A 13,340-nucleotide genomic window follows, 5' to 3' on the forward strand; every position below is an offset into this window, starting at 1 on the left:
TGCGTTTATTTTTTAACAGGTATTTCTGTCTCATTCAGTCCCAAATTAAATGCCACTTTTGTCATGTCAGTACGAACAGAAAATGAGAAGTGCTAGACTATTCCATGCAATAAACATTTTATTATTTATTATTATCTAATTTGTGAGGCCGCGACCAGCAGATCTCCATAGGACATGGGGGAGGCATGCGAGGAACCCGCTTCTTTACAAAGGATGCTGCAGATGTGAGCACAATTTCACAGCGCTCTTCAGGCAGACGCAGAGAATAATTCACTTGAAAAACAAACCAGGAGTGTGGGCTGAAAGCACCGGCTCTCCCTCTAAACTCTGCAACTTGAAAACTTTGATGAATATCAAAGCATTTTCTGTCAAATATGCTACAAATTACCAGCAGCGAAGACTCAGGGTAGGACCCTCCTGCAGCGGTTCAGGGAAAGGACGGGCAGGGGGGGAAAACAGCGTGGGTAGGAAAACTATCTCCATGGTAGTGATGCTCTTCGAGTCATTTCACAAAAATAAACAGCAAAAAAAGGAAAATAAGACAGCAGCTTTAGAAAATTGGCTGTAAAACCGGCTGTATTTTAAGGTTGCTTGATGACTGCGTGCAGAAGCCGCGCTATATGTTATCAGCTCCTCTGGAGCGCTTCTCAAGCCAGGGACGTGGCACAGAAGCCAAGCGGCACAGCCAGCGCTGGGGGACACGTCCCCACCAGGAATGATGACAGACGAGGGGGATGAACAGTTTGCACAGGGAAACAGGCGAGCTGGAGTCCGGTTTTACACTCAGAATACAGCCGGCAGGAAGGGGCTCCCAGGAGATGCCCTGGAAGGGACACACGTCACTGCCCCACTTCAGCTTGGCTCCCGGACCTCTTGCCTTTGCAAAGAAACCAGATGCCAAGACTTCATCATTACACAGATTCATCTATATTAATTGTGCTCCAGCACGGAAACACAGCCTTCCGACTTTCAAAATCCAATTCAATTTAATGATAAAAAACTACCATGACTTTTTTCAAACAGTAATTGATAGGAGGGTAACAGCTGCTACAAAGGCAGCTTTCTAGGCTTGGAAAGGTAGGAAATATCTACTATATTTTACCCCGGGGATGCAAGAGAAACCCATCCTAAGACAGGACTCAGCCCTGTGATATCCCCGGTCCCATCATCACTCTCCAGCCACACGCAATCAGCACTCATTGCAAAAGCCTTTTCAAACATATGACCTACACACTGACTTTCTGAGACAAGACCAAAAAAAAGCGCATCATTTTTCCACCTAGCCAAAAACAGCAGCCTGGTTTCCAAACACCTGCATGTTATTGATGTTCTTTCCACGCCAGCAGACGTTTAAGACCCGTATCGCAGTTCTGACACGATGTACGCGGCAACACGAGCGCCGGTGATGTCCCGCACCCAGGAGGAAGAAAGCACAGACCGAGTCTCCTACCCGCTTTATCTACAAAGCATCCAACAGAGCAAGCTGCAAATTATGTTGTAATATTTCTAACAATCCCCTTCGAATCACTGCATCTATTCTGGGGTTGCTGTGGGGTGTCAGATGCACAGTGTAAGCTGAGATAGCCCAGGTGGAATATTTCTGCAATGTATTATTTCTGCAAAGAGAAGAAACCCGTTATTTTGTAGCACATGTACTAGGAGGGATGAGGTTGTCTCCTGACCTTCAGCCCGCCCAGCTCCAGCGCTCACGCCTCTGAACTCCTCAGAAAACTGCCTCTGAATTAAATCCCCTTTACCTTAGCAGAGCTACACATCCCACATTAAACTCGCCCATCTTTCTTGCTATATAACGTACATTTGTAAGCACAAACCACACACGTTTGTGCACACAGGTTACTGTGTGTTCCCAGAGCCAGACCTCTGTCTTGCCAAGTGTGTTTTGGCTTTTAGGTGAATAACAGAGGAGGTAGAATCTGTACTAGAGACTCTGCTGGAAAGCAGAAACTGCAGAATTTGCTGGAAGAGCACCTGGATAGAGACATGGGGCCTGACTTCCTGCAAGTTTTAGACCTACCAAGTGTCAATCTCCTAAAGCAAGGGCATCCTTCAGATGAGATTGCCCCTTCCCACGCCTCTGGTCTTGTTTCCCTTACTTGAGCCAGGCTCAGCAAAAACTACCTGCTGGAAACCAACAGTGCTGCAGTTTAGAGTAGTTTGGAGTTTATTTCCCACCCCGGCGGCACCTCCACCTTCGTATTTACCTTCTCTCACCAGCCCTGACCCCGGTTCTCCTCCCGCCCAGCTCTGTGCTCCCCTCCTCTCTCATCTACTCACATTTTTAAAACCCTTTCATCCCTCCATGTTTTATCAAGATAGAGCACAGTTTGCTCTATTTTACCCAATATTCATCTCATCTTATAAAACTAGGTCACAAAATTTGCAAGCTTATGTGAGTTAGGCTTTCCAGATCCAAAAAACGCCACCTTTTTTTTCATTCTGTATATAATGCCTAAGTCTGAAATATTTACAGAACAACCTCAGAAGTCTACAAACACACCACTTTGTTTTCAAATTCCAATGAGCTATTTACAAAATTCCTTTTCTTCAATCATTTGTGTTTTAAAACAGTTCTACTAGGGGGGAAAAAAGCACAACCCGGAGTCCTCTGGTCTGCATGTCAGCCCTGAAACCCTGACACGAGCCAGCTATGCTAACAGCAGGGAGTTTCTCTTGGAATATCAGGGAGTTTCTCTTGGAATATCAGGGAGTTTCTCTTGGAATATCAGGGAGTTTCTCTTGAGCATCACAGATGATTCACTCCCCACCATGAGTACCAGGCTACCAGAACATCACAGCCCGATGCTCTGGAGGTCACCCCTGTGCTGGCAAAGCCGCCCAGCACAGAAATGTGGGGACACTGGCACATGGACCAGAAAAAAACACCACGGATATTCTGAGTATCCCCAGCAGCCTGGGAAGCCAAGCGAGGGCTGTGGGAGCATCTGCCGGGGCTGCAGCATCGCTGCCAGTGACGCACAACAAGCACAGCCCCACCTGCATCCCCACACGGCCCAGCATCCCTGACAGAGATCTCTCGGCCCCGATGGCACATCACCTTGGTAACAGACACATTGCCAAAAATCACTCCAGCAGTTGCACTTTGTAGGAAAATACGACTCGGGCTGCCTCAAAGTATTTGCAGAATTTGACCGTGTTGTTGGATTGAAGGGCAATCGGAAGCACCTGATTTTTCAAAGGTGGGTGGTAAGACCCGCTGGGTGACATCTGCTTCGCGGAACATTGGCTTTCTCTACTCACCCGTGGTCTCCACGATGCCCTCCAGGATGACGACGATCTCAAACTGCTCCGTCTGCATGCTGCGCTGGGACAGGTCGTAGAAGGGGCTCTTGGCGTCGATCACGTGGCAGATGGTGAGCGGGGACACGAGGAAAAGCTGGTCGGCCCCTGTGCTGAAGCCCACGTCCAACTCCAGCTGATCCAGGGGGAGGAACTCGCCCTCCGGGGTCTGGCGGGACTGGGAGAGACAGAGAGATGATCACTGGAGCGGCCATCACTGAGGCATCCCGACAGCATCCCCGCACCCCGACAGCACCCCGCACCCCGACAGCACACGAGACAAATCCTGGTCCAGCCACCTGGCCATGAAACAGGTGGAAGCCCAGTGCTGGCTACACAGAATAGGGATGAATTATTTCTAGCACACATCTTACTGAAACACAGGAGCACTGGTGGGACACCAGCCACCGGCGTGAAGGATGGCTCTGCCACCGAGCCACAGCATCACCCCCCAGGAGGAGAAGAATCATAGAATCATCTTGGTTGGAAAAGACCCACAAGATCACTGAGTCCAAACACAGTTAGTGCCAATGCTGGCACTGCCCCATGTCCTGAGAACCTCATGTCCGTCTGTCCAGCCCTCCAGGGCTGGTGACTCCAGCACTGCCCTGGGCAGCCTGTTCCAATGCCCCACAGCCCTTTGGGGAAGAAATTGTTCCCCAGATCCAACCTCAACCTCCCCTGGGCAACTTGAGGCCATTTCCTCTGCTCCTGGCGCTTGTTCCTGGGGAGCAGAGCCCGACCCCCCTGGCTCCAAGCTCCTTTCAGGCAGTTGCAGAGCACACACACCCAGCTCTGCACACTCAGCCCTTGCACACCCAGTCCTTGCACACCCAGCTCTGCACACGCAGTGTGCCCAGAGCTGTGTACCCAACCAGGGTCCCTGCTGGGGGCTCAGACAAGGGGACATCTCCCCTTGAGGTACCCAAAACCTCACCAAATCCACGCTGTGACTCAGCAACTGCAGACAAGGGCTCACAACCACCTCCAGCGTCCCTCCTATTGTACATTAATTTATTGTACTTTGTACATTAATTTATCACAAAAAAAAGTGTTAGTAGTTGCTTTTGCCATAAGAGAGAGATCCCCAGCGCTGCCTCACAACAACCCAATCAGCCCCAAACCAGCTGAGCACACAGCTCCCCGGGGACGTTTTCAGGACGGTTTGGCCCTTTTGCCCAAAGCAGCCCAGAGAAGGGGACTCGGTTACTGCTTCAGTTAGAGCCGCCCGCTAAGGCACGAGAAACCCCAACTTAACAGCTCTATAACAGGTCTGTACAATCACAGCCGGAGCCAAAGCCTCAAAGTCCGCGCTCATGGCCCCGCTGCAAGCGGTGCTGGGCATCCCCGCTCCGTGAACACTGCGATCCCTGCCCAACGCTCCCTCCCCAGCTTTCATTCCCATTTCTCATTCCTTCTCCCCACGTGATGAATAGGCAGGAATAGAACATTATAGCCCTTTCTGGTCATCATTTTTATTATAGAGTTTTCCATTATTTACTATTCAGATCTTTAAAAAGAAGATTTGCAAACTGCTGTATCCATCAACCGCTACGTGAGACGTGTTTCCATCGTCCCCTACATTTTCAACGGATGTCAAACTTCCCACATTGAGCGACATCGCTGACTTGCAATAAGATTATTTTTTAATGGGAAAACAACTATGCTTACAGGAAAAAGTGACATTTTCCCGGCTTTTCCTCTGTTTCCATTTCCCTCATGATGCGAGGGGTGTGGGAACGGCCAAACCCCGGCACGGGGGTCGCAGCGCTTGGGAGCCGAAAAGCAAAAGGCAGCAGACAGAGCAAAACCGGATTATGCGCCTCGCTTAGGATTTGGTTTCTATTTTTAGAGTTTCCCCTGAAGGGTGGCTGGGTTTGAAGGAGATCTAATCCCCCAAAAAACAATCGTGTGTTTCGCTGCCCTGAAGTTCCACGCTGAGAAACACGCTTTAATTTTGGGGTGTGAAGATTCAGGTTTATCACACCTGCCTCTGCTACCCTGACCCAGCACACACCACGCAGTTTGAGACAGAGACATCGGAGCCAAGAAACATCTAGAGCACATCTGCATAAATCTGCCTGCGGGGCTTTGTTTGTTCTTTCTTCAGAGAGAAGTCTACTTTTCAGTAAAAACGACAAAAACACAAGCAGAGCACCCACTAACACTCAGAAGCAGGGCAAGGGGCAGCTCGGGGGAGGGAATTGCTTCCACCAGGCATCCCACACCCCGAGAATACTGTGGTTAAAACCAGGCGGGGAGCAGCTGCTGGGGTGCCGTGGGCTGTAACCTCGGCTATTTGAGTCAATCCATTTGTCAGAAGAAACAGCTCTTCTGACTCAGTGCAACGTAGGGAGGGAAGTACAGGGCTCCTCCGTTTCACTCAAGTTCTTTACAGCCCTGGAGATTCACATAAAAGGTGAATATAATACTGATTGTGTCTTTGCACTAACTTGCCACTTCTAAGGCTTTGTATTTGTTTTTTTCCTCCAGTATAGTCTAAGATTAACATGGAAAAAAATATATTAAAAACAGTGGACTGGGGTTTCCAATTTTACATAGAACGTGCAAGCAGAACAACCTCTTACCAAAAAAGAATCATTTTAGCAGAAAAATCTGTGAGCAGCCCTACACTTAACTGCCCACCCCGTTCTACAATAATCCTGCAATGAAAGTTCTATGCAAACCAAAGCAGAAAAACCAAAGCAGCATTTCCCCCCTGCTCAAGCAAGCCGGGCAGTCGAAGAGATCGCTCGCCCCACTGCAATCCTTTTGCTTTTTGTCTTTTTCCCTCTGTTTTTCGTGGCCAAGAGGCCTGGCCATGCCCTGCTGCCCCCAGCAGCAAAAGGATGCACCGTGCAGAGGCATTTGGTTGGGGACGCACGCAGCCAGCTACAACTGTATGCCCAGAAAAGCCCCATTTTAGCCCATTATTGCCCTTCTCCATCTCTCCATGTTTCCTAGTGCCCGTGTGCAGAGCTCCTGCAGGCTGGGCAACGCTGGAGACACGGGGCCATGCAGAATGTACGTGCTGTACACACCTGCAAAACCTTCACCCCTCGGCCCCGTCCCTGACGTCACACGGCAGGACACACGCCAGCGATGAAGAACACGCACCCTGTCACGCATTTCAAGTTCGGGAAATCTTGTGCAGCCACACTGAAGCTTCACGCTCCAACTTCTAAAATTCCCCTTGCGGCACCTCTGGATACAAAAAGGGGCCAATTTCAAAATTTGTAATGGAAATGACGCATTGTGATTCTTTAATGCTATTAAAGAGCTGCGCTAATTGTGACAGTCCGACCTCCCCCCAGGTCGGGATGGCTTTGGCAGCTGGAGGGGTCACAGCAGTGCTCTCTAAAGACGGGATGATTACTTACCAGGCTAATTGCACGTCATCCCATGTACCCATCTAAACTCCTGACCCGAGGAAACAACCAGCGATAGCTCACACCGGGGAAAAGCCTCACTGAGGTTCCAGCTGATTATTCAAAACAGAAGGGGAACAGACGCCTCCAGGTTGGCTGCAGCGGGAGCATCTGCCCCGATGTTGGTCCCCAGCCGCAGTGACCACCCAGGCACGGCAGGAAGGAGAGAAAGGAAAACACAGAGACTCTTTAAATTCCATTTCCCCCAGTGTATAGGGTGAGGTGCGGGTCCCGCAGTCCCCCCCAACTCAGCAATGATCCCGCCTGCAAAACCCCCGTCGGAACCATGTCTTTGGGCCAAAACGCGACAACTCCAGAAGCCTCAGAGCAACGTGCACTTGTGCTTCGCCAGCTCCCGGCGCCACAGACGAGAGATGAACATCCCTGCTTGGGGGCACCAGAGGGAAGAAAGCCGGGCAGCCTGTTCTCTGGGGTCTCCCGCTGAGGTAAAGGGGTCCCCACGTGTCCCTGCGAGCACCCCCAGCCCTGCTAGCCACAGAAACCCGCGGGATGCTCTGCATGCATCAAGCGTCACCCGAGCCGTCCCCTGCCACCCACCCCATTTATTTCACCTCCCCTATGAATATGCAGCCACTGTAGCAAGTCTCAAACAAATACTCAATTTTCCCTGGACAGACGGGGCTACGAGCACGATTTTTCAATGTCTAACCCAGGCATTCTGCTTTCCATGAAATTCATGCACCACATAAATAAAGTTCTGCCTGACTGGACTCACCATTGCATGGAAGCCAAGAAATACACCAGAAAGGCAAACAGCTTTCTTTTAAAATCCACACCAAGGAATTTGAGCTACCAAGTATTCACTTGTCAGAGAGATCTAGCATTTTATAGAAATACATAAATATGCATGTAAAGCCGGTGATGAATCCTACCAGGCTGCCGGTAAATCACACAGCTGTGAGTAAATCTGGTGCCTGATGGCTGAGCTTGAAGAGCATCACAGTGACACGGAGGCATCGGCAGCCCCAGGGCAGCGCGGAGTTGGGGACGCGGATGGAGACAGTGGGATGTCCCCAAGGGACAGGTGGTGGCCGCAGGACAAGCGTGGAAGGCACCGCACCTACCTTGAGCAGCTTGCAGCGGATCTGCGCCGAGACCATGTGGCTGTTGCGGAGGTTGCCCACCCTGAACATGAGGGTGAGTTTGCCGTCCCGCATGGAGATAGCGGCGTGCTCGCTGAACATCAGCGTCTCGGCCCTCTTCTTGGGCTGGGACATCTTGATGAACATGCAGCCGATGAGGAATGCGTCCACGATGGAGCCCAGGATGGACTGGAAGAGGAAGAGGATGATGCCCTCTGGGCACTTGTCGGTGATGTAGCGGTAGCCGTAGCCGATGGTGGCCTCAGTCTCTATGAAGAAGAGGAAGGCAGAGGGGAAGTTGTAGACGTTGGCCACGCAGGGGGTGTAGCTGTCGTCGTGCGCCTTGTTGAGGTCCCCCCGCATGTAGGCGATGACCCACCACATGGAGGCCATGAAGAGCCAGGCCACGGTGTAGGTGAGGATGAAGATGAAGAGGTTCCAGCGCCACTTGAGGTCCACCAGCGTGGTGAAGAGGTCCGAGAGGTACCGGCTGGTCTCTCCGCCCAGGTTCCCGTGCTGCACGTTGCACCGCCCGTTCTTGTCCACGAAGCGCTGCCGCTTCCCCCGCGGGGCGGCCCGGGGCGGGGGCAGCCCCCCCCCGCTGGCCGAGGTGCTCACCACCTGGTACTCGTCCCCCAGCTTCCTCCGCAGCGCCGACATGCTCCGCGCTGCTCCGCGCCGCCCCGCGCAGCGCACAGCCCGGCCCGGCGCCGCCGCTCTGCGGGCGCGGAGCCTCCGCTCTGCGCGGCCGCCACCCACGCGGAGCCGGCGGCAGGGGCGGCGCGGCCCCGGGTAGGGCACCCCCCGCCTCCCGCACCGCCCCGCGCACCGCCCTCTGCGCACCGCCCTCTGCGCACCGCCCTCTGCGCACCTCACCGCGCACCGCCTCCCGCTCCGCCCCCGCGCACCGCTCCGCTCCCCGCGCACCGCCCCCTGCGCGCCCCACCGCGCTCCGCTCTGTCCCCGCGCACCGCCCTACCCGCACCCCTCCGCTCCCCGATCCGCACCGACCCGCGCACCGCCGTGCCACTCCGCCCCCCGCGCTCTGCACCGCGCTCCGCCCCCCTGCGCACTGCCCCGCGCACCGCCCCGTGCCCTCCGCATCCTCAGTGCCTTCCTCACCTTCCTCACCCCCATCACCTTCCTCACCCCCATCATCCTCCCCACGGCCGCGCTCCCCAAATCTCCCTCCGCGCCTCCTCCTCCCCCGCGCTATGTGTCCCACCCGGTCCCCGCGGAACCTGCCGGGAGGGGAAGGGGCCACCCCGGCTCCTTCGTGTTTTGTCTTATTTTTTCCACCCTTCAGTCGCATCCCTTCCCGCGGTGACTGGCAGAAAACCGCTAAGAGTAGCAAGAAGGATGAGGAAGAGCCCTCATCAGCAGAGACCATTAACGGGCTTCGAAATATATGTTAGTAAGAGCAAAATATCTGCCAACTGAACTGTGGGAATAATACACAGGAATCTCAAAAATGTTGTTGATGTGTTTGTGGAAAAGCTGGGCGATCTAAGGGAACATTTTCCGCATTTGGTATTTCTGGATTACGTGGTCAAGGTAACTAGGATAGAGGGTTTTAAAAATTGGTGGATTTGCATATTTCTCAATTGCTAATAACCATTTATAATAACTCTACAAATAGCGGGTAAGTTTCAAAAGAGGTTTTAGGTAAAGAGCAGAAGAAAAACAAACTCCTGTGTTTGACAAGGGTAAATGAGACACTTACAGACTTCTCCGTGGGCGATGATCACAGGCAAAAAACCAAATAGCCGACTGGTAATTATCTGTGAGGCATCAAAGGAGGTTCATCAGCTCAGGTTTATGGAAAATATGTGTTTTAAAAATAACCTGCTCTGCTTTGTGCTTGGAGGAGGAGCCGGATGGCACAGACCTGGACCCGGGGCTGAGAAACTTGGGTAGAAGTCAACAAAAATGATGTTGTGATCAGAAAGTCTCACACGATGGACATTTGCAGACAAAAGCAAAGCAGAAGCAGGACTGGGAACGTATCATTATCGCTGTACTTGGCGATTACACGAGTGCAAATGGGATTTTGTGTCCAGTCCTCACAGCCATCGTTCCAAAAAGATGCGAATGAGAGATTCTGGAGAGCGGCCACCGGAGGACGAGAGACGGGGAAACAGCAGCGAGATCCTGCAAGCCAGGCTGGGGAAAGTCAGCCCCAAAATACCAACAAGTACATATGTTCAAACCGAGAGAAAAAATTAATAATAATAATAATAAAACCAACAGCAACCAAACTGGAAATTGTATCTAGGATATGGAGGATGCTTGGCCGCTGGGGATTTTAAAGTTATTTTAAAAAATAATAAAAGAGAAAGGGACAATCTAGTTCAGAGACAACAGAACTGAAGCCGCCCTGGTGACATGGGGACATCACCTGCCCTCAGCAGCATCCACCTGGTGTGTCTGGAAAGGCTGCGCTCTGAGGAGGCTTAGAATAATGCGGTTAAAACCTTGGATTTCAAGGGGGTTTTGGAAAATTACCTTGCAGAAATGCCAGACGAGAATTTCTATGGGCAATAGCTGGATTTTGGGTGGTTTCGCTTGCCTGGGTATCCGAGCTGCCAGCTCCCCAGGACATGTGGGCTTTGCGGCTCCCTCTGAACGAGCAGTTGCATAACAATATTTTTAAAAATCAGCTAATGAGGCTAAGGGGAAAATACCCCATTAGTGCGTGGCATGGGAAGAGTGCCCAGGCGCTGGGCAGCTGCTCGGTCCCTTCTGCACCTCATTCTAAACCTGAGCTCAGCAGCCAGGACAGACGGCTTTACCACGAGGGAGGACTGGGATGTCCATCATCCTCGTCACTGTCTGCCTGTTTGTAACACACTAATTAGTCTGGCTCTCTCTCACAATAACTTTAATAAAGTTTTATAACAGCTTATGCAGAGCTAACAATGTTTTCCCACCCGATATTTTTCTCTAGCAATCCGTGCTGCCCTTGTTGTTCCCTGGTAATGTTTCCATTTGCTGCCGAGAAGCCGAGTGTGTTCTCTCCTTTCGGTGTGTCCCGCTGGTTCTCTGAAGGCTCAGCACACCGAGAGGGTGCGCAGAGAAAACCTGCATGATCAGCTGTTAGTCATGTTATAAAGCAAAACCAAACCTCATTTTCTAAGCATTATCCCTTCACCTTCCTCTGCATTAGTTTCCTAGGACTTTCCCTACCGCTGCATTTATGTCTCAGATTTTTTTTGTTGTTGCAAAATGAATTTACTTTTACCAAAATGAGTCCTAACTTTGCTATTTTCTGTTCACATGCTTAGTCTCTCAAGTCCCCTGCCTTGCTTTTCCTCCTGCAATGGCTGATGTCTGATAATTTTCCCCCACAATTAATACAAATGCTACCAGAACTCTCCGGTTTCCCCTCTCCTGCACTCAGGGGTTTCTGTTCTCCCCCAGCCCGGCCTCTCCCGCCTCTGCTCTCCCGTCTGTAGACTACAAGTAGGCAAAGATGTTATATTATTAATCACAATGTTATGGTTACCGAATTACAGCAGTCTAAGGGGAGCTATTTCCTTCTGATTACTGAAATTAAAATCAAAATTATTATTGCTTTTGGGGAGACAAGCTGATTGACAATGTTCTTGTTCTGTCACCTGCGGTGAGGTAAGGAAATAACACGAGTGGAAAAGAAAATGATAGGCATCAAAAAAATGTCCTACATGATAGGAACGATCTTGGTGACAAGAACACTCTGCTCTACAGAATGCCCTGGAAAGTTGTTTCTCTCGGGCGGGAGCCCAAAACTGATGAAGTCCCTGGTAATTTAATTAAAGCTGCAGCTGCGGGACAGAGTGAAAACACCCAGGAACTGCATCTTAACCTCCATTTCCTCCTGATGTCCGCGATGCTCTTCACTACACGGCTGCAGATTTAGGAAGAAAAGCCCAGAACACTCTCTTCCCCACACAAACCACAAGCTGACGGGTATTTTTCTGCAGTAATGAGGTGTGCCTGGCTAGGAACTGTCCTGCCGCCAGGACGGGAGGAGGCAGCGCTGCCTGGCAGGGGCACCAAGGCTTATTTGGATGCAAAGCCACTCAGGAAACCCATGTGGGGATTTCCAATTCAAATTCAAATTGAGATGCTGAATGTTCTTGGGTTGCAGAACAGAAAATTCCACCGTGAATCATCAAATTAGTTCAAAAGCAAATGCATACCCAAATCAGGAGGTACCCACCGCGCAGTTGGCTGAATTTCTGCCTTGCCCTTCCGGAGCATCACTACAGCCAGAGGCAGTGCCCGCCGCCCCCAGCACATCTCAGCCCCAGCACATCTCAGCCCCAGCACATCTCTGCCCCCAGCACATCTCTGCCCCCAGCACATCTCTGCCCCCAGCACATCTCTGCCCCCAGCACAACCCACCCGAAAATCAAATTCACAAACACAAAAGCCGACTAGATCCGGAGGGATGCACCTAAAACAGACACATGGGAGATGCCCCCAGACGCCTGGCTGCAGGGGCAGCGTTGTGCATCTGTGCATTGAAGTCATGGATTTAGTTTCATTTTTGCAGGAAGCACTGGGTAAATTAAAAAAGAAAAATAATTAAAATAAAGGTGAAAGAGGATGTCCAACATAAGCACAAGGACTTAGAAGGAGAAGGATGGGGACAGACTTTCTAGCAGGGCATGTTGCAATAGGACAAGGGGTGATGGCTTAAACTAAAGGAGGGAGATTCAGGCTGGACATGAGGAGGAAATTGTTGCCCCCGAGGGTGGTGAGAGCCTGGCCCAGGTTGGCCAGAGAGGTGGTGGATGAACCATCCCTGGAGACATCCCAGGCCAGGCTGGACGGGGCTCTGAGCAACCTGAGCTGGTGAAGATGTCCCTGCTCACGGCAGGGGGGGCACTGGGGAGCTGGGAACGTCCCTTCAACACAAACCATTCTGTGATTCTATGAAATATTACAGTTGCCTACCTGGGAAGACCCTTCTGGATGCTGATGTCCAACTTACCCATACAGTCATGGTCACACCGTCCTCGTCATGGTCATCTAAATGTTTGGTATCTCTGAAGGCTGAAAACGAAAACTGGAAGTGAAGCTTTGACCCTTTTGAAGCCCAAGGCCACTGACTGCAGCCAGGGAGGGTGACCAAATATGCAGGAGCTGAGCGTTGCTGGTTCTTAAAGAGCTCTGGGAAGGGGCAGTATCCTAAAATATAAATCACAACTAATGTTAATTCACTATTTGTTACACGGTTTGTTTGCAGAGTCAGGGAGTCACCCCACGGCCTCGGCAGAGCCCCCGCCGCCCCCACCACCCGCAGCGCTTCCAGACACGTGGAATTCTGCTGATTTCAGTGCATCTACTGCTGATTTATGTCCTACTAATTTATAGCAACATCGGGCTTCGAAACTTTGAGCTGTCAAATGCAAATGGCCACAAACATTATATCTCCCCCCCTGCTATTCTGAAGCTAACGTCAGTTTTACGATTACTGGTAAAACCTGGCAAATCCAGAACGCCT

General features: G+C 51.3%; 1 protein-coding gene across 1 annotated transcript in view; it reads right to left on the reverse strand.

The window, feature by feature from the left end:
• Positions 1-8,672, reverse strand: part of KCNJ3 (potassium inwardly rectifying channel subfamily J member 3) — a 49,559-nt gene extending 40,887 nt beyond the window's left edge. Inside the window, exons 1-2 of the mRNA XM_013369207.3 lie at positions 7,832-8,672; positions 3,280-3,496 (exon numbers count right to left, since the gene is read on the reverse strand). Of these exons, the coding sequence (XP_013224661.2) occupies positions 3,280-3,496; positions 7,832-8,509 (895 nt within the window). The 5' untranslated portion in view covers positions 8,510-8,672. The remainder of the gene's footprint in view (positions 1-3,279; positions 3,497-7,831) is intronic.
• Between the last annotated feature and the right edge of the window lie 4,668 nt (positions 8,673-13,340).

This window comes from Columba livia, chromosome 7 (assembly GCF_036013475.1).
Source record: "Columba livia isolate bColLiv1 breed racing homer chromosome 7, bColLiv1.pat.W.v2, whole genome shotgun sequence".
NCBI lineage: Eukaryota > Metazoa > Chordata > Aves > Columbiformes > Columbidae > Columba > Columba livia.